Source organism: Abramis brama (genome assembly GCF_963993115.1).
Source record: "Abramis brama genome assembly, chromosome: 19".
NCBI lineage: Eukaryota > Metazoa > Chordata > Actinopteri > Cypriniformes > Leuciscidae > Abramis > Abramis brama.
The window spans coordinates 501,059-521,368 of NC_139981.1; the positions used below are offsets into that span (position 1 = coordinate 501,059).

Sequence of the window (20,310 nt, forward strand, 5' to 3'; positions counted from 1 at the left end):
GAAGCTCCCTTAGAGAAGCTCACTTAATATTGCAATATTTTTTATAAAACAAGACTCAATATCTTCAGTGATTTTGCTTCTTCTCCAGTAAATGTGTCTTGATTTAAGAATGTTTAGATATTTGTGACGTGGTCAAAGAGTCCTCAGCTAATAGACTTAGTGATTTAAACTAATCAATCAATCTCTCTCTCTCTCACACACACACACACACTCTCTCTCTCTCAGGGTTCTGGTGGTGATGTGTAGTTTGATGCTTCCCTCTCCTGATCTCCAGAGTTTAATACAGTAGTCAGAGTTTGATCAATACAGGATGAATCTTTATTTTTAAGGTTTATTCATTTCTTAAAGTTATGTACAGCTCAACCCTCCCGTCTACAGGACATCCAGTAATAATCCCTCGTTCAGAGTTTGTGCTCGTGTTCGGCTGGATCTCCGTTCGCCATGTGACATCATCGACACGAGGGTATTTAAATGATGTCTTTCCTTCTAAACACTGTGTTCGTGTGTGACATCACAGATCTATGAAGCCCATTCTGATACATGCTTTTTAAATCATATTTATGACATAACATTTTGAAATGATGACAAGTTATAATTATGACATAAAAAAGTTTCAATTAAATGTGTGTGTGTGTGTGTGTGTGTGAGTAAGAGTCAGAGTGTGTTTGTGTTTGTGTGAGTTAGTGTGAGTAAGTGTGTGTGAGAGAGGAAATGTTAGTGTCTAACTGGGTGTGTGAGTTAGAGTGTGTGTAAGAGTCAGAGTGTGTTTGTGTGTGAGTGTGAGTGTGTGTGACTGAGTGAGTGAGTGTGTGTGTTTGTGAGTGAGTAAGAGTGTGGGTAAGAGTCTAAATGTGTGCGTGTGTGTGTGTGAGAGTAAGAGTGTGTGAGCGTGTGTGTGAGAGTAAGAGTGTGTGTGTGTGTGTGTGTGTGCGTGTGTGTGTGTGTGTGTATCACCGCTCCAGCCAGCGCAGGGATGGATAGCGCTCTGACAGTGTTCGTCTCAGCTGTGAGTTCTGACTTTTGTCCCTCATTTCAACAACACACTCGACCTGAGAATCACATCAGCACTTCAGTGAGAACATCTCACACACTCGAGTGTGTTTCCACAGATCAACGACAAACCTGCGTGTGTTTATTCATACACACACCTCAGCAGTACAGAATATGATGATAATACCATGGTACTTATTAATATGTGTGTATATATATATATATATATTTATATATTTATATATATATATTTATATATAAAATCATATCATAAGTTGATGAAAAGACAATAATGATTTAAAGAAAAATTTAAAACAATTAAGTAAAATGAATAATTTAAACTAAAACACTATACACTACAATAAATTATGTTTTTTGATGAAAAATGCTGAAATATGAAGTGAGTTTTTGCTTAAAATAAGAACAATTATCTGCCAATGGGGTCAGAATGTTTTTTAAATTTAATTATTTGTTATTTTATTTCATATTTTTAGCGTTTGGGAGTCACACACTCCAGAAATGAAGGGAATGTAAAAGTGTTCAGCCGGAGTAGTTAGTTAGAGAGTGTAAATGAAATGACCTCTGACCTGTGCTTTGAAGAGCTCAGCTTTATCACTGTAGCGTCTGTGGCAAACATCCAGCAACCTGAGAGAGAGAGGTGAGTGAGTGAGTAGGTGTGTGTGTGTGTGTGTGTGTGTGTGTGTGTGTGAGTGAGTGAGTGAGTGTGTGTGTGTGTGTGTGTGTACTTGTACAACTATCTTTGTGAGGACCAGTTTGAGTGTTAGTCCATTGGAGTGAGGACAAAGAGAGTAAAGTGAGGACATGTTGGCCGGTCCTCAGTCTCTGAGAGCCTTTAAAGGCCTGTTTGAGGGTCAAGACTTGGTTTTAGGGATAAGGTTATAATGAGGTTAAGGGTCGGTTTAGGGTCAGGGGTCGGGTTAGGCACTTAGTTGTGATGGGTAAGGTTAGGGTAAGTGGCTAGAGATTGCATTGTGTCAATGAATGTCCTCATAAAGATAGATGTACAAGAATGTGTGTGTGTGTGTGTGCACACAGGGTGTGTGTGAAGCGTCTAGTGCAGTAGTGTGGAGTATGGAGCTGCTTGTAGTTAGTGCATGCTGCTTGCAACTTTCTGCTTTTTAACTACCACCGCTGGCTAGCCCCTCATAGGGGGTGAAAAGAGGAGCCGAGTGGGTAAGTCTCCTCCGCCAGTACACAGCCTCTCCACCACCAAGACTCCTGCAGTGCCTCCTCGCGGCCACACTTGGTACCTCGCAGTCCCAGGCTAAACTGCAGGGGATCTCGGAGCAGCAGTGGGCCCCAGAGATGTGGTGTGCAGGCCCACCACACGGTGGACACGCCCTGACGCCCGTCAACCACTTTCCCAGCTATGGGCAAATAGCCCCACTGCCTTGTGGGTTAGCCTCTTGAGGCAAGGCTAAGGGAGCACACCCCAACAGGAAAGCAATGCGCTGGAGACACGCAATAGGTGGGCCTAAACAGAGCTAGGTCCCGGCAGTCTCCTGCAGCCAGGACGAGGAGCTGGTCGTCCTTGGCCCACCCATGCTGGGGGCAGGTTTGAATAGACTGGGAGCTCTTAGTCAGAGCCCTGCACGTCAGCGGCACAAGGTATACGGTCGCTAACAGCTGGGGCTGAGTGGGAGCTGTTCTCGGCAGACCCTTGTGCGACTGAGCAGCTCTATTCAGGGACTGCACTGCTCACCTCAAGCTGAGGAAGGGCCTAGAAAAGGTGGCCTAAAAAATGCCCACTCAACTCACACCTGGACAGGATACCGCGCCTGTCGGGTCATTCCACTTCTGCGGTCGAAACAAAAGAAACAAATCCTACACCCTTAAACTGGCAACATGGAACATAAGAACCCTCCTGGACTCTTACGGCAGGTCCGAAAGTCCCTATAGAAGGACAGCCCTGGTTGCAGCTGAACTGAGCCGCTACGATGTCAACATTGCTGCCCTGAGTGAAACCAGGCTCCTTGATGAGGGGTCTCTAACAGAGGAGGGCATGGGCTACACCTTCTACTGGAAAGGCTACCCTCAGGTGGACAACATCTGCATGGTGTGGGACTCGCCATTAAGAACACACTACTGCCAAGACTCACTGAAACACCAGTGTGCATCAGTGAAAGACTGATGACCCTCCGTATCCCCCTGGTGAAGAACCGCTATGCCACTCTCCTAAGTGTGTATGCTCCAACTCTACCATCTGATAGTGAGTCTAAAGACTCCTTTTACCAGACACTGGATGAGGCTCTCCACCAGATCCCCAAGAACGACAAGATCCTCCTGCTTGGGGACTTCAACGCTCGTGTTGGGCAGAACAGTGGGATATGGAAAGGAGTTCTTGGCAGGCACGGGATTGGTCAGGTCAACACAAAATGGCTTGAGGTTACTTACCCTCTGCTCTGAGCACAACCTGACCATAACCAACACCATCTTCCAGCAAAAGACCAAATACAAAACATCATGGATGCACCCACGCTCCACACATTGGCACCTGATTGATTATGTCATCGTGAGACATTGTGACATCAGAGATGTTCTCATAACCTAACCATGAGAGGTGCGGAATGCCGGACAGATCACCGCATGATCATGACCAAGGTCCTCATGAAAATGTGCCCCCCCCCTTGTGAAAACATGGACCCAGTAGGAGGCATTTAGATTGTGTCCGCCTGGAAGTCACCTCTGTTAGGAATGAGTTTCGTCGCTCCCTGGCTGAGAAACTAGGGGAGTTAGAACTCCTCCTGAGGGGTGGAAACGCCACAGAACAGCAGTGGACCTCTATTACTACGGCCCTCCACGAAGCAGCAGCCCAAACAATCGGCTATAAGAGCAAGAACCATCAAGACTGGTTTGATAACAACTCAGAGTCCATCCATAATCTACTAAGCAACATGCACAAAGCACATCAGGAAAGCCTAAAAAAAACCTTATCCAGCACTGCCAGACAGCAATGGCAAAAATATCGTCGGGAAGTGCAGAGAACTCTGCGGAACTTGCAGAACAAGTGGTGGATGGAGAAGGCTCATGAAATTCAGTCATTCACTGACAGAAATGATATGCACAACTTTTACAATACAGTCAAATCCATTTATGGCCCAATAAGTCACTGCATCACTCCCCTGAAAACAGCAGATGGGCTCAAAGTCCTGAAAGACCCGAATAGCATCCTGGAGAGGTGGGCTGAACATTTTAACACCCTACTGAATCAGGACTCTTATGCAGACTTTACCATCCTGGATAAACTTCCTGAATTTCCCCCTATTGACAACCTTAGCCATTCTCCAACTTTCCTGGAGGTTCTGACAGCTGTCCGCTCCCTGAAGTGCAACAAGTCTCCTGGCTCTGACAATACTCCTGCAGAACTGCTAAAACAGGGAGGGTATCTCTGCACAAGAACACTACACCATTACATCACCAAGGTTTGGGCTGATGAATTCATCCCACAGCATTGGAGGGATGCTAGTATTGTCACCATATATAAAAGCAAAGGGGATAGGGCTATTTGTGATAACCACAGGGGCGTATCACTTCTTGCTGTGGCAGGTAAGGTCCTGGCCAAGGTGATGCTACAAAGACTGATCAATGACATCGCAGAGTCTATGCTACCCGAGTCACAGTGCGGGTTTAGAAGGAACAGGAGTACAGTCGACATGGTCTTCACAACCCGGCAACTCCAGGAAAAGTGCAGGGAGCAACATAAAGATCTGTTTATGGCTTTTGTCGACCTCTCCAAAGCCTTCGACACTGTGCAGAGAGATCTCTTGTGGGAAGTCCTCCTCCGGTTCGGATGCTCCACTAAGTTTGTCAACATCCTCCATCAGTTTCATGATGGAATAACTGCTAGGGTGATAACAGGAGGTCAACAGTCAAACCCTTTCCCTGTGCGCACAGGGGTAAGGCAGGGGTGTGTACTGGCACCAGTGCTTTTTAACACATCCTCATATGTGTCACCCAGCTTCTCCACAAGGAGACTGAAGACAACAGTGGGCTGACAGTAGCGTACAGGCTGGATGGTAACCTCTTTAATATCAGGAGACTGCAGGCAACCACCAAACTGCACAGAGTGAGGATACTTGAACTGCAGTATGCCGATGACTGCGCTTTCGTATCTCACTCTTCACAAGACCTCCAGTCTGTCTTAGATGCAGCAGTGAGGGCATATGGCAGGATGGGGTTGACCATCAACACTGACAAAACAGTGATAATCTGCCAATGGAGTGCAAACATCCCACCCACACCACCCATCTTCTGTGTTGCAGATGAAAAACTGTTGGTTGTTCCATCATTCAAATACCTGGGGAGCATTATCTCTGAAGACAATAGCATTGACAATGAGGTCCAGAACAGAATCAAACAAGCATCAGCTGCCTTTGGAAGACTCAGAATTTTTTCAGAATAAGAACCTTCATCTCAACACAAAAATCTGTGTCTACCAATCGGTCTGCATCACCACCCTCCTCTACAGCTGTGAAGCTTGGGTTACTTACAGCCGCCACATCAAGTCCCTGGAACACTTCCACATCTGCTGTCTCCAGCGCATCCTGGGAATCACTTGGCATGACAGAGTTCCCCACACTGAGATCCTCAGAAGAGCAGGTTGCAAGAGTATTGAGGCCACAATCACCCAGCACCAACTGCGTTGGTTGGGGCATGTCATAAGGATGCATTACAACCGTCTGCCCCGCAGAGTGCTATATGGCCAGCTACAACAAGGCCAGCGCTCTGCTGGAGGACAGAAGAAACGCTTCAAAGACCAATTGAAGACAGTGCTAAAGAAGTGCAAAATAAAACCTGGGGACCTGGAGAACATGGCTGCTGACCGCAACAGCTGGCGGCAGCTACGTCTAGATGGGACCCAAGCACTGGAGGAGGAAAGGACAGTCAGGAGACAACAAAGAAGGCTCAGGAGAAACACTCCCATAAATACCAGTAACACCAATACCATGTATATATGCCCCATCTGCAATAGAATATGTGGATCCAGAATAGGATTATTCAGCCATCAGAAAACTCATCATTAAAAGACGGAAGTGGACATCATCATCGGATTCGATGGACAACTACAAGCAAGCAAGCAAGTGTGTGTGTGTGTGTGTGCGCTCACCGCACGTCCTCTCGGGTCAGCAGGTCCAGTAGTTTGGTCATGTCTCCTGGCCAGTCCGTCAGCTGAACCGCGAAGCGCAAGACTCTGTCGTCCAGAACCAGCGCTCGCTCCACACACTGCAGAACCAGGTCCAGCTCCATGTTTGCACTGCTCACCACCACTGCCACCCTATACACACACACACACACACACACACACACGCACACACACACAACTCCACAGTTAAACTACTTCCCCTTGAAGCTTTATCAGGGGTTTTGCATGTAAATCTTCTTCTCAGTGTTTCTGTCCTGTTTTCCAGCACAAATATCTAAACATTCTTAAATCAAGACACATTTACTGGAGAAGAAGCAAAATGACTGAAGATATTAAGTCATGTTTTATGAAAAATGCATCAAAATGAAGTGAAATATCTGCCAATGGAGTCAGAAAAATACTCTTAACTCAAAGGGAAAACAAGATTATTTTTCTGACTCCATTGGCAGATTTTTCACTTCATTTTGATGCATTTTTCAGATGATCTTCAGTCATTTTTTCTCTCCAGTAAATGCATTAAATTTGTTAACAAATGAGACCTTGTTGTTAAAGTGCTACCATTTAATGTATCAATAGTAATTCACATAAACAGTGTATTCTAGTAATATATAGGCATAGACGGATGATAATGCATTAATATAACGTGTCGATCAAGTGCAGCTTGTGTTTGTTTTCTGAAGGAGATTCTGTTGATAGATCTCTAAAATGAGTTCAGTCAACCAGCAGAACGAGATCCTCTGCTTTGGCTTTTCACAGCGAGTGTCCCGGTTAGGATGCTAATGATGCTAAAGATGCTAATGAAGTGAGTGAGGGGCTTTAAGCACCGTTTGCCTTTGAGTTCTGGCAGTTGTCCCGCTAAGATGGCGGCCAGACCCAAGGCTCCCTCAGCGTCGACGGTCGAGCGCTCAAACTCCTGGAACCTCAGCATGGCCACCAGAGCGTCCGACTCCCTTCGACAGAGAAGACGTGCATCGAATTAACTGCTTTATATTTTAAATGCACTGCAAAAATGCTTTTCTTACTTAGTATTTTTGTCTACTTTCCATTCGAAATGTCTAAAAAATCTTAAATCAAGAAGCATTTACTAGATGAGTAAAATGCCATAAGATATTATTTCTTGTTTTCTGTGGAAATAAATAAAAATGAAGTGAGTTTTTGCTTTTAAAAAAAGCCAAATTATCTTCCAATGGGGTCAGAAAAATAATCTTAATTCAAACAGAAACAGGATTATTTTTTCTTACCCCATTGGCAGATAATTTTGCATTTTGCATATTTCCCTTGAAAACAAGACATAATAAATTGCGGAAATTTTCCCATCAAGTTTGTTTTTATAAATCATAACTTCTGCGTGTGAAGTGGCGTACACTCGCTCAGAGGAAGAGCTTCAGCATACCTGACAGAAATGACTTTATCCACCAGTTTCTTGGCCAGCTGAAAGGTGTGTGTTCCCAGAGAGTGATCCAGCAGATCTGTGTGAGCAGCAAACGATCAGAACAGAATCAGAACACAGCAGAACCGTTGGCGTGAGAGAGACGGTACCTCTGTAGAGTTTCTTGTTGGGGTTGCAGTGGAGATCTTTGATGGGGGAATTGGTTTTGAGCGACTGCAGAAGAAGTGGAAACTCCTCTGGTTCAACACCCTGTTAGAAACACAAGATCCACGAGACACGTCATGCTGCAAACTCACTAGAATATTCAAAATTTGACAACTCTTTGTTTTTTATGGAATATTGCAGTGCTCTTGCAAAGAAATAAGTTCCTCTTGCAGCATTTCTTCTCACTGCAAAAAATGCTTTTTTACTATAGTATTTTTGTCTTGTTTCCAGTCCAGATATCTAAAAATTCATAAATCAAGAAGCATTTACTAGATGAGTATGCTTCTTGATTTAAGAAATTTGAGATATTTGAACTGGAAACAAGACAAAAATACTGAGTTAGTAAAGCATATTTGGCAGTGTACGCATGAGTTAATTTCATCTTTATCCCAGTGCAGTGTGAAACTGGAGCTGAAGGCAGTTTTCATCAGATGAGACTCACTATGACAGCGATGCGAGGGTTCAGGTGTTTGATGGCGAGTGCGGCTCCGGCCAGGAGGGCACAGCTTCCACCGGTGGGCACGATCACGGCGTCCAGCGCGGGAATCTGCTCGTAGATCTCCAGACCCACGGTGCCCAGGCCTGCCAGATACACCGCGCTCTCGTCCCTGTGGGCGAGAGATGATCACACGTCACACACACCACACCTGTGCTGATACACACACCACACCTGTGCTGATACACACGTCACACGTCACACACACCACACCTGTGCTGATACACACACCACACCTGTGCTGATACACACGTCACACGTCACACACACCACACCTGTGCTGATACACACACCACACCTGTGCTGATACACACACCACACCTGTGCTGATACACACGTCACACGTCACACACACCACACCTGTGCTGATACACACACCATACCTGTGCTGATACACGTCACACGTCACACACACCACACCTGTGCTGATACACACACCACACCTGTGCTGATACACACGTCACACGTCACACACACCACACCTGTGCTGATACACACACCACACCTGTGCTGATACACACGTCACACGTCACACACACCACACCTGTGCTGATACACACACCACACCTGTGCTGATACACACACCACACCTGTGCTGATACACACGTCACACGTCACACACACCACACCTGTGCTGATACACACACCACACCTGTGCTGATACACACACCACACCTGTGCTGATACACACGTCACACGTCACACACACCACACCTGTGCTGATACACACACCACACCTGTGCTGATACACACGTCACACACACCACACCTGTGCTGATACACACGTCACACCTGTGCTGATACACACACCACACGTCACACACACCACACCTGTGCTGATACACACACCACACATGTGCTGATACACACACCACACGTCACACACACCACACCTGTGCTGATACACACGTCACACACACCACACCTGTGCTAATACACACGCCACACCTGTGCTGATACACATGCCACACCTGTGCTGATACACACGTCACATCTGTGCTGATACACACGTCACACCTGTGCTGATACACACGTCACACACACCACACCTGTGCTGATACACACGCCACACCTGTGCTGATACACATGTCACACCTGTGCTGATACACACATCACACCTGTGCTGATACACACGTCACACCTGTGCTGATACACACGTCACACACACCACACCTGTGCTGATACACACGTCACACCTGTGCTAATACACACGCCACACCTGTGCTGATACACACACCAGACCTGTGCTGATACACACGCCACACCTGTGCTGATACACGTCACACCTGTGCTGATACACACTCCACACCTGTGCTGATACACACTCCACACCTGTGCTGATACACACGCCACAACTGTGCTGATACACACGTCACACCTGTGCTGATACACACTCCACACCTGTGCTGATACACACGCCACATCTGTGCTGATACACACTCCACACCTGTGCTGATACACACGCCACACCTGTGCTGATACACACGTCACACCTGTGCTGATACACACGTCACACCTGTCCTGATACACACGTCACACCTGTCCTGATACACACGTCACACCTGTGCTGATACACGTCACACCTGTCCTGATACACACGTCACACCTGTCCTGATACACACGTCACACCTGTGCTGATACACGTCACACCTGTCCTGATACACACGTCACACCTGTGCTGATACACACACCACACCTGTGCTGATACACACGTCACACCTGTGCTGATACACACGTCACACCTGTGCTGATACACGTCACACCTGTGCTGATACACACGTCACACCTGTGCTGATACACATGTCACACCTGTGCTGATACACGTCACACCTGTGCTGATACACACGTCACACCTGTGCTGATACACACGTCACACCTGTGCTGATACACACGTCACACCTGTGCTGATACACACACCACACCTGTGCTGATACACACGTCACACCTGTGCTGATACACACGTCACACCTGTCCTGAAGACAAATAATCTTATTTCTGTTTGAATTTAGATTATATTTCTTCCTCCATTGGCAGGTAATTTTGCTTGTTTTAAGCAAAAACTCACTTAATTTTGATAAATTCCCCCGGAAAACAAGACATGAAATCTTACGGCATTTTACTCATCTAGTAAATGCTTCTTGATTTAAGAATTTTTTGATATTTGGACTGGAAACAAGACAAAAATACTAAGTAAGAAAAGCATTTTTGCAGTGTATAATTATAGTGCAGTGATTAAGTGCAGCCACTGTCTCCTTTGGGGTCTAAAAGAAAGTTAATATTCAGTAATATTACCCAGACAGCAACATAGTGTTGGCCCAGATCCGGCCCACATCTGGTATGCGTTAAATCCACATGTTCCAGATGTGTGCCAGATCTGGGCCGACACTATGTTGCTGTCTGGGTGTCCAGACCTTTGACTCACTCAAGAGGATCTTTGTCTGTGTCTATCATTTATCATGTAGTTCATTTCTACTCTGAAGGGTTTATCCTAAAAACCTCAGACGAGGCCACAGATAGGGTAGATAAGAACTAGAAAAGATGACTTTGTTTGTCCGTTCTTCAATAAAGGTGAGTGAAATGACCGGTCAAAAGTCTGGACACACTATAACAGCTGAAATCTAGACAAAGAGAAGCGCAAATACAAGAGAGTTTCATTTGTGTCACATGTGTTATATTGTGATATCACACCCAGACAGCAACAGTAGTAGTAATAGTGTCGGCCCAGATCTGGCCCAGTCCACAATTTCCAGGTGTGGGCCGGATTTGGGCCGACACTATGTTGCTGTCTGGGTTGTAAATCTCTTGTAATACTTTCTTATTACCAAATATTGGATTCAATCTTCTTGTTTTCATTCTGTTACCACAGGTTTTGTGTTTCTTTTTGGATCTGATTGATCGTAGGCCTCAATGATCTGAGCTCAAGCTCAAATAAACTGAGGCGAATGAGCTCAGATCAATCAGATCTAAAAAGAAATGCAAAACCTGTGCTAACTGAAACAAAACAAGTTGACAAAAAGATTGAATCCAATATTTGCTGAACTCAGACAGCAACATAGTGTGGGCCCAGATCCGGCTCACATCTGGAACATGTGGATTCAACGCGTACCGGATGTGGGCCGGATCTGGGCCGACACTATGTTGCTGTCTGGGTTCATTTAGTGTTCCAAGTCAAAAAATGCTTGTAAATCTCTCATTTTGTACAGATACCGGATGTGGGCCGGATCTGAGCCGACACTATGTTGCTGTCGGAAAGGGTTTTTACGTCAGACTCACTCCTCTAGACACAGGTATCCGTTCTCTTTGGCCAGGTGTCTGGCATGGTTGCTGGAGTCTCGAGCCGTGCTGCCGTACGAGATGACCATGGCACCATAGTCTCGGTACATGCGCAGGCGTGGAGGAGAACTGTACGCCGGCATGATGACGAACACGGGAATCCTCATCTCCGATGCGTGATGCGCCACTGCCATGGAGAAGTTACAGTCCGTGGCCACGATCACACCCTTCCTCTGCTGGTCCTGCACACGGTACCGTACCGTAACATATGACATTTCATCTGATGATAGTACAAAAATTAAATACCCAGACAGCAACATAGTGCCCTATCATACACCAGGCGCGACGCAAGTGTGTTTTGCTAGTTTCAGCCCGACGCAGTTTTCATTTTCACGTCCTGCGCCACGTTGTTTAAATAGCAAATGCATTTACGGCCATTTGTGCGCCCATGGGCTGCTGGTCTGAGAATGAGGTGTGTGTTCAGGCGTATTGTTGGCGCATTGCCATTTTGAGGCAACTGAAATATTCACACACACTAAAAAAACCTGGTCTAAAGTCAATGGCGCAGTATTTTTTTTGTTATTTAAAGAGTGTGTTAGTAATATGAGCCTATAGGCACTATGAGCCACAACGCTTTGCTTATTACACACACAGGGACGCTGTGCACACGCAGACACGTACAGCAGCACACAAACATGCCAAATATTAAAAATAACAGAATTACAATGAAAAAGATTATTATTGTGTACATAAAGATATGGTGTAATCCTGCTTGTCCCGTAGATGATCTGCTTGCGCTTTAACCTGTAACCTCGCGCACGAGCAGATCCGTTTCCTCGCTACAGAAGCGTTCAGTTTTTCCGCTATCAGATTCCGCCGTGTAAATAGCGAATCCGCCATGGCGTGAGCGCAACTGGCTTTTAAAGGGAATAAGAGATGAGACTCTGATTGGTTTATTGCACGTTATGCCCAAAACACACCCATTACTCATTAAGAGAATAACGACAACTCTTTTAGACCAGTACCGGGAGCGCTGACCGTTTTTCCCATCGTTAAACTAGCAGAAGTGGATTCGGACATGCCATAAGTGCACTTGTGCTGTGCGCTTTAGACCATGCGCTTAGATCCTTAAAATAGGGCCCATAGTGTCAGCCCAGATCCGGCCCACAACTCCCCATGTGAATTCAACGCGCACCGGATGTGGGCCGGATCTGGGCCGACACCATGTTGCTGTCTGTGTGTAATATCAAATATGAAAGGGGATTCTCGTGACCTGTTTGAGCGAGGACAGCAGGCACAGCACTCCTCTCTCCTTCACTGACCCAGTGTAATGGAGAAGCTCTTTCTTCAGGTAGATCTCCATCCCGTACTGTTTGGACAGTCTGGAGTACTGAGGGAAGAACACACACGTTTATGGGCTGGATCAGAGTTTGACGAGCTCTTGCCTATTTTAGAGTGTTGTTTGTAAATCTAGCAAATGCCTCTCATTTTTAAGAGGCCATAAAACCAAACTGGCTGAGGCAGAGGAATCGTGTCTACATACACAGCAGGAGAACGACTGTACGTGTTCATTCCTGCAAAACTTGAAATCTGTATCTGCTGTTCTCCAGTTTGATCAGACGCAGATGTTTGAGTCTTCTTACACTTCTTCCTCAGTGTTTCTGTCTTGTTTTCATTCAAACATTCTTAAATCATCATCCTTTACTGGAGAAGAAGCAGAATGACTGAAAAAATTTATGAAAGTGTATAAAACAAGAACAAATATCTGCCAATGGAGTCAGAAAAATAAACTTCATTCAAAGGGAAAACAAGACTGTTTTTCTGACTCCATTGGGAGATATTTGCTCTTGTTTTAAGCACAAACTCACTGTTTCTCACTAAATAAGACTTAATATCTTCGGTCATTTTGCTTCTCCAGTAAATGTATCTTGGTTTAAGAATGTTTAGATAATTGTCCAGACAGAAACACTGAGGAAGAGGATGATTTTTATGTGTGTGATTGTTGATGGTGTTCTGGCGGTGTGTGTGTGTGTGTGTGTGTGTGTGTGTGTGTGTGTGTGTGTGATTGTTGATGTTGTTCTGGCGATGTGTGTGTGATTGTTGATGGTGTTCTTGCGGTGTGTGTGTGTGTGTGTGCGTGTGTGTGTGTGTGTGTGATTGTTGATGTTGTTCTGGCGATGTGTGTGTGATTGTTGATGGTGTTCTTGCGGTGTGTGTGTGTGTGTGTGATTGTTGATGTTGTTCTGGCGGTGTGTGTGTGTTTGTTTATGGTGTTCTGGCGGTGTGTGTGTGATTGTTGATGTTGTTCTGGCAGTGTGTGTGAGATTGTTGATGGTGTTTTGGCGGTGTGTATGTGTTGACGGTGTTCTGATGGTGTGTGTGTGTGTGTGTGTGTGATTGTTTATGGTGTTCTGGCGGTGTGTGTGTGATTGTTGACGGTGTTCTGATGGTGTGTGTGATTGTTTATGGTGTTCTGGCGGTGTGTGTGTGATTGTTGACGGTGTTCTGGCGGTGTGTGTGTGTGAGATTGTTGATGGTGTTTTGGCGGTGTGTGTGTGATTGTTGACGGTGTTCTGACGGTGTGTGTGTGATTGTTGACGGTGTTCTGGCGGTGTGTGTGTGTGATTGTTGACGGTGTTCTGACGGTGTGTGTGTGATTGTTGATGTTGTTCTGGCGGTGTGTGTGTGATTGTTGACGGTGTTCTGACGGTGTGTGTGTGATTGTTGACGGTGTTCTGACGGTGTGTGTGTGATTGTTGATGTTGTTCTGGCGGTGTGTGTGTGATTGTTAACGGTGTTCTGATGGTGTGTGTGATTGTTTATGGTGTTCTGGCGGTGTGTGTGTGATTGTTGACGGTGTTCTGACGGTGTGTGTGTGATTGTTGACGGTGTTCTGACGGTGTGTGTGTGATTGTTGACGGTGTTCTGACGGTGTGTGTGTGATTGTTGACGGTGTTCTGGCGGTGTGTGTGTGTGATTGTTGATGGTGTTTTGGCGGTGTGTGTGTGATTGTTGACGGTGTTCTGACGGTGTGTGTGTGTGATTGTTGACGGTGTTCTGGCGGTGTGTGTGTGTGATTGTTGACGGTGTTCTGACGGTGTGTGTGTGATTGTTGATGTTGTTCTGGCGGTGTGTGTGTGATTGTTGACGGTGTTCTGACGGTGTGTGTGTGATTGTTGACGGTGTTCTGACGGTGTGTGTGTGATTGTTGATGTTGTTCTGGCGGTGTGTGTGTGATTGTTAACGGTGTTCTGATGGTGTGTGTGATTGTTTATGGTGTTCTGGCGGTGTGTGTGTGATTGTTGACGGTGTTCTGGCAGTGTGTGTGTGTGAGATTGTTGATGGTGTTTTGGCGGTGTGTGTGTGATTGTTGACGGTGTTCTGACGGTGTGTGTGTGATTGTTGACGGTGTTCTGGCGGTGTGTGTGTGTGATTGTTGATGGTGTTTTGGCAGTGTGTGTGTGATTGTTGACGGTGTTCTGACGGTGTGTGTGTGATTGTTGACGGTGTTCTGGCGGTGTGTGTGTGTGATTGTTGACGGTGTTCTGACGGTGTGTGTGTGTCTGTGTGTAGAGACTGTCGTACGGTGCAGGGAGGTGTGTGTGTGTGTGTGTAGAGACTGTCATACGGTGCAGGGTGTTTTCTGAATCCCGGACTGCTGCAGTCTGAATGCTGCGGCGCTGATGTCCTCGAAGCGCAGATGCTCAGGATCCGCTTTAGGAGCCGATTTCCCCTCGACGCTTTTCTTAGCGGACAGTTTCGGTGTCGACATCAACTGGACCTCGGGTGGTTCTGAGACGCTGGTCTCGAACACCTTCACGTCTCCGTTGAGGTATTCCTCAGCTCCGAAGTCTTTCAGGCGTTCTGGGCAGATGAGGGTTGAGCGGCGGCACGCGCGGCCGTTAGCGAGGCTAATGTCTTTAGCACACGGGCCGCTGTCGGGCCTGGAGGAACCGAGCCGCTGCTCTGCACTGATGGAGGAACACACGGGGTTAATAAACCAATATATATATATATATATATGAAACATTAAATATTATATTTATTTTATGATATTTAGTATTATAATAATGTATGCCAAGAAACCAGAAATTACATTACAAAAATTCACACTTTATCATGCAGGTTTTTTAAGAATAAAATTAAATATAATATATTAAACATATGATATGCTTCCCTCTTTTTTTGTGCTAATTTTTGCAATTTAATTTCTGGTTTCTTGACATTATTATCATATTATCAAATATATTAGTAACACTTTACAATAAGGTTTCAATTATTAACATTAGTTAACTATATTGATTAACATGAAGTAACCATGAAAAAATACTTTAAAAATTCTTCTAAACATTTACTACTACATTTTTAAAATCAAAAGTTGTATTTAACATTATTTAATGCACTGTGAACCAATGTGAACAAACAAAGAACAATTGGGTTTTTACTAACTTTAACAAAGATTAATAAATGCTGTAAAAAATATATTACCCGGTTAGTTCATTTTAATTCATTAACTAATGTTATCAAACGAGACCTTATTGTAAAGTGTTACCAATATAATATAAGTTTTACTATCATATTTTTGTTTTACAGAAATTTGCACAGTATAATGCTCAGTTCTGATGACCTTTGACTAATTGTAAGGACAATTTGTTTTTCAAAATTTATTTTAATTTTTAAAAATTTTGTATTTACCTATTTGTGGAGGAAAAACAATAATGATGTTATTATTCTCAAGAACTGTTGTTGATAATTTCTGATTATTTCAAACTCACACAGTTAAAGCTATAGTCAAACAGCGACACTCGTTGAACAAATGCAGGACCGGAACAAACACCCGTTCATGTTTCTGTGGCTTCAGGCCAATGCAGACAGCAGCTATTGTACCGTTTCTGATGATCTTTACTCAGCTCAAATTAACAAGATTTGTAAGCATTTAGAAAACAGCGTGAAGCAAGGATTACTATGTATTGTTGATATCATATGTATAATCCAGCATAATAAATGAACTGAATGCTTTGATCAAGGTGACAACAACATAGAGCCACATTTGCACTGCAGAATCTGCATCTGAAGTGGCATTTAAGTGAATTCACACAGACTGTTTAATGCTGCTCAGAGGTGCATAAATGCAATTAAAATTGCATTGATAAATTTTGAGCGGGCACAGAAGAGCCTTAATTCAGCTGTGTAAAATGCCTTCACTTAGGTGTCTTCACACACACCTGAATTAACACTTCTCTGTGCCTGATCACAGTTCAGTGTAAAGACACAATGCTGTATAAAGCCAGATTCAACTCTGCCAGATCTGACACTCAGTATGAAGGTGTACAGTTCGACTTGCTGTGTCTCTGATCAGCTTTGACAGTGTGTATAAAGACGACACAGAGCAGAAGTGCTTCTGTTCCACTTTTGCAGTGTAAATCTGGCATTAGTGGTCAGTTTCAGTGTCTCTGGTCATGTGTCCAGTTCTGAAGGCTATTAATATCTGCTGTATTCTGCAGGCCTGAGCTTTCACCTCATTCCTACGTCACAGTGTCTAATACAGTCTCTGACCAAACCTCTCTGATTAACCCTGTAAAGCCTGACTTATGAAATAATATTTAATTGTTTGAATTGGAACAGTTTAATGAAACAAAAAAAGTTTGCATGTGTGTTTTTGTTGAGTATCAGGTTTGATAAATCAGGCTCATATAGTCTGATATGATGAGAATATGGAGGAAAAACTGCTCAGTTTTATTCAGAGACTCAAACTGAGCAGAAATATGCTATAAATGCTGATATTCATATGGATTTATATGGATGCTTGTAATGTAAATCAATGAGATCTTGATAACACTATAGCAGATACTTATAAAATGATCTCAATATCTCCCAATAATCTTATTAAGATTATATTTAATGCTTAGTTTTATGATCTGTAGTTTTAAAACGTATAATGCAATGTAATACAACGATGATTGACGGATGAACAAATAACCCTTCCTCAAAAGCCTGATGATCATATTTGATACTCATGATTTTTTTAATAAATGATGTCTGGATAATCAAGTAAACCTGCTTCAGTCCAGCTGAAATATTACTAACAATATCAAAGTTATTCTTGCGTTTACTTGATAAAAATCACATTTGACAGCAGAAAGACTCGTGAAGCTCGAGCTGAAGGACGATTGTACAATAATACTAAAAGACTTTTACTGGATAAAACAGACTAAACTATCAGAGACAGAAGGACTGGAGGAGATTGAGTGCAGATATCATGAGAGGTCTTATAAACGTGCGTATCAAATATGATACAGTAGGCTTTATAGGGTTAACCCTGTAAAGCCTGACTTATGAAGTAATATCTAATTGTTTAAACTGGAACAGTTTGTTGAACCAGTTTGCGTGTGTTTTTGTTGAGTATCAGATTTGATAAATCAGATTGTTATGCCTCATATAGTCTACAGAATATTTTTAGAGCATTGTTTAGCATGTTCAGGTGTTTACCGTGGTAGGAAGAGGAGGATGAAGGAGAGGAAGAGTCTGAGGAAGATGTACACTAATGCCTGGAAGAGTGATAGGAAAGTGGGGTTTTCTCCGAGATGTGGGAATAGAGGGAAAGTTACGGATGAGGGTGTTTCTGATGGATCTACAGGAGAAGAACCGGGAGCGGGTCGACGCTCAGGTGTTTTACGGGAAGGTCTGGGTGAATGTGAGTCACTGGATGAAGGAACGGGAGTCGCTACATGGTTTCTAGATTCATCCACATCCGATTCATCCTCACATCTCTCAGATTCATCAGGACACTGGGAAGCATCAGGTGTTGGACACACTCTAAGGGTTTCAGATTTACATACGGTTTCCCACCTCTGCCAGAAGGGATCATATTCCTCGCTGTCATTAAAGCCTCTCCGTGTCTCTTGTGGATGTGAGCCGTCACTCGCAAAGTTGGCAAAAAACTGTGCTGCGAAATTCATCCTCAAGCTGATGCTCTCTGATGTGTGTGTGTGTGTGTGTGTGTGTGTGTATCCAACAGTATTGTCCTCGTTCTCTTTTCTCAGACGTCCTACAGGACATTAGCTGACTGCTCAGGGTTATTTAAGAAGGGATTACCCATAATCACACGCTGGACTCCACCTACAGCTCTATTCCTGTATCAGACCGGGTCTAAACCCGCCTCTCACGTGGTATAATCAGACACTCTAACGGGATAGATGAGGGCTTAATGCTTCCCAGAGAAAGATGACCTGAGACTCGCATCCAGAGGAAAGTGTCTCCTGTAAGACCTCAAGCCCTGACCTCTAGGACAGGCCAAATCCTCTTCAGACAGGATCACAGATCACCTCTGACCCCACCCGCATCATTTACGCTGCTACAGACTTTATGAGACTCAAATAGGTTTGGACGTGGAACAAAAATGATGATTTATAAAGCATGGGTGCTGGGGTGTTCTGTTTAGTTGCTAGGGTGTTGCTAAGGTGTTCTGTGTAGTTGCTAGGGTGTTGCTAAGGTGTTCTTCGTGGTCGCTTTAGTGTTGCTAATTATTGGACAAAAAACTTCCTCACGTAATAACCTAGAATACTGTCTAACACTTGATGGCTGCTCTGTCAAGTCTTCATCGTCGGTCAGGAACCTGGGTGTGTGTGTGTGTGTGTGTGTGTGCTCTTTGATACCAATCTTTCATTTGAAAGTCACATGTCTAGTATCTGTAAAACCGCATTTTTCCATCTTCAAAAAATATATCTAAATTACGCCATATGCTCTCATTGACAAATGCGGAACAGTTAGTTCATGCGTTCATGACATCAAGGCTAGATTACTGTAATGCTCTACTGGGTGGTTGCCCTGCACGCTTAATAAACAAACTACAGCTGGTCCAAAACGCAGCAGCTCGAGTTCTTACCAGAACCAGGAAGTATGACCATATTAGCCCGGTTCTGTCAACACTGCACTGGCTCCCTTTTAAACATCGCATAAATTTTAAAATATTGCTGATTACTTACAAAGCACTAAATGGGTTAGCTCCGCAGTGCTTGAGCGAGCTCTTAACGCATTATAGTCCTTCACGTCTATTGCGATCTCAAAACTCCAGCCAGTTGATAATACCTAGAATATCAAAATCGACTGCTGGCGGCAGATCCTTCTCCTATTTAGCACCAAAACTCTGGAACAGTCTTCCTAACATTGTCCGGGAAGCAGACACACTCTGTCAGTTCAAAGCTAGACTAAAAGCTAGACTAAAGACACATCTCTTTGACCTAGCATACACATAACACATTATAGACTTCTATAATTCAATGTTAGGCTGCATAGATTAGGTCAGCCGGAACCGGGAACACTTCCCATAAATCCTGATGTACTGGTTACATCATAAGAAGAATGGCGTCTATGCTAATTTTAGTGTCTTTGTTTATCCCGAGGTTTTCCCGCAGCCTGCCGCATCCAGGCCGTATCCAGATCTGATGAAGGACCTTCGCCTGGACCCGATGACAACGCAGTGCTGAAGTGCCAACTAGTCTCTCCCTATGGAGGATCCCTTTACCACTCCAGATAAAGTGTTGTCGGGAAAATGCGGTTCGCGTATCAACCCCCGAAGTGATACAATTCTATATCAAAATGTGAAGGCCAGACAAGTAGTTTTTTAAGGCTTGGTTTGTAGGGAATTCCAGACCTGCGCACATATATCCAAACGCGCACACCAATAGCCTGAACTCGTAATGCGCATGTGCGCCATCAGCGTTCTCACAGGTTTAGCGTTTAAAGTCTGTGTAGAGTTTCTTGTTAGAACGGTGTGTGTTAGCGGCCCCTAAG

At 44.4% G+C, this 20,310-nt stretch overlaps 1 protein-coding gene across 1 annotated transcript; it reads right to left on the reverse strand.

The window, feature by feature from the left end:
* Positions 1–295: 295 nt before the first annotated feature.
* LOC311070212 (L-threonine ammonia-lyase) lies at positions 296–18,654 on the reverse strand. Its single transcript, XM_084093947.1, has 11 exons — positions 18,367–18,654; positions 15,146–15,488; positions 12,791–12,907; positions 11,518–11,759; positions 8,191–8,356; positions 7,694–7,793; positions 7,548–7,623; positions 6,979–7,104; positions 6,119–6,286; positions 1,578–1,635; positions 296–1,049 (listed from the first exon to the last, which is right to left on the reverse strand). Exons 1-11 carry the CDS (start codon positions 18,474–18,476, stop codon positions 951–953), a joined length of 1,605 nt encoding a protein of 534 aa, XP_083950073.1. The 5' UTR covers positions 18,477–18,654; the 3' UTR covers positions 296–950.
* Positions 18,655–20,310: the final 1,656 nt, after the last annotated feature.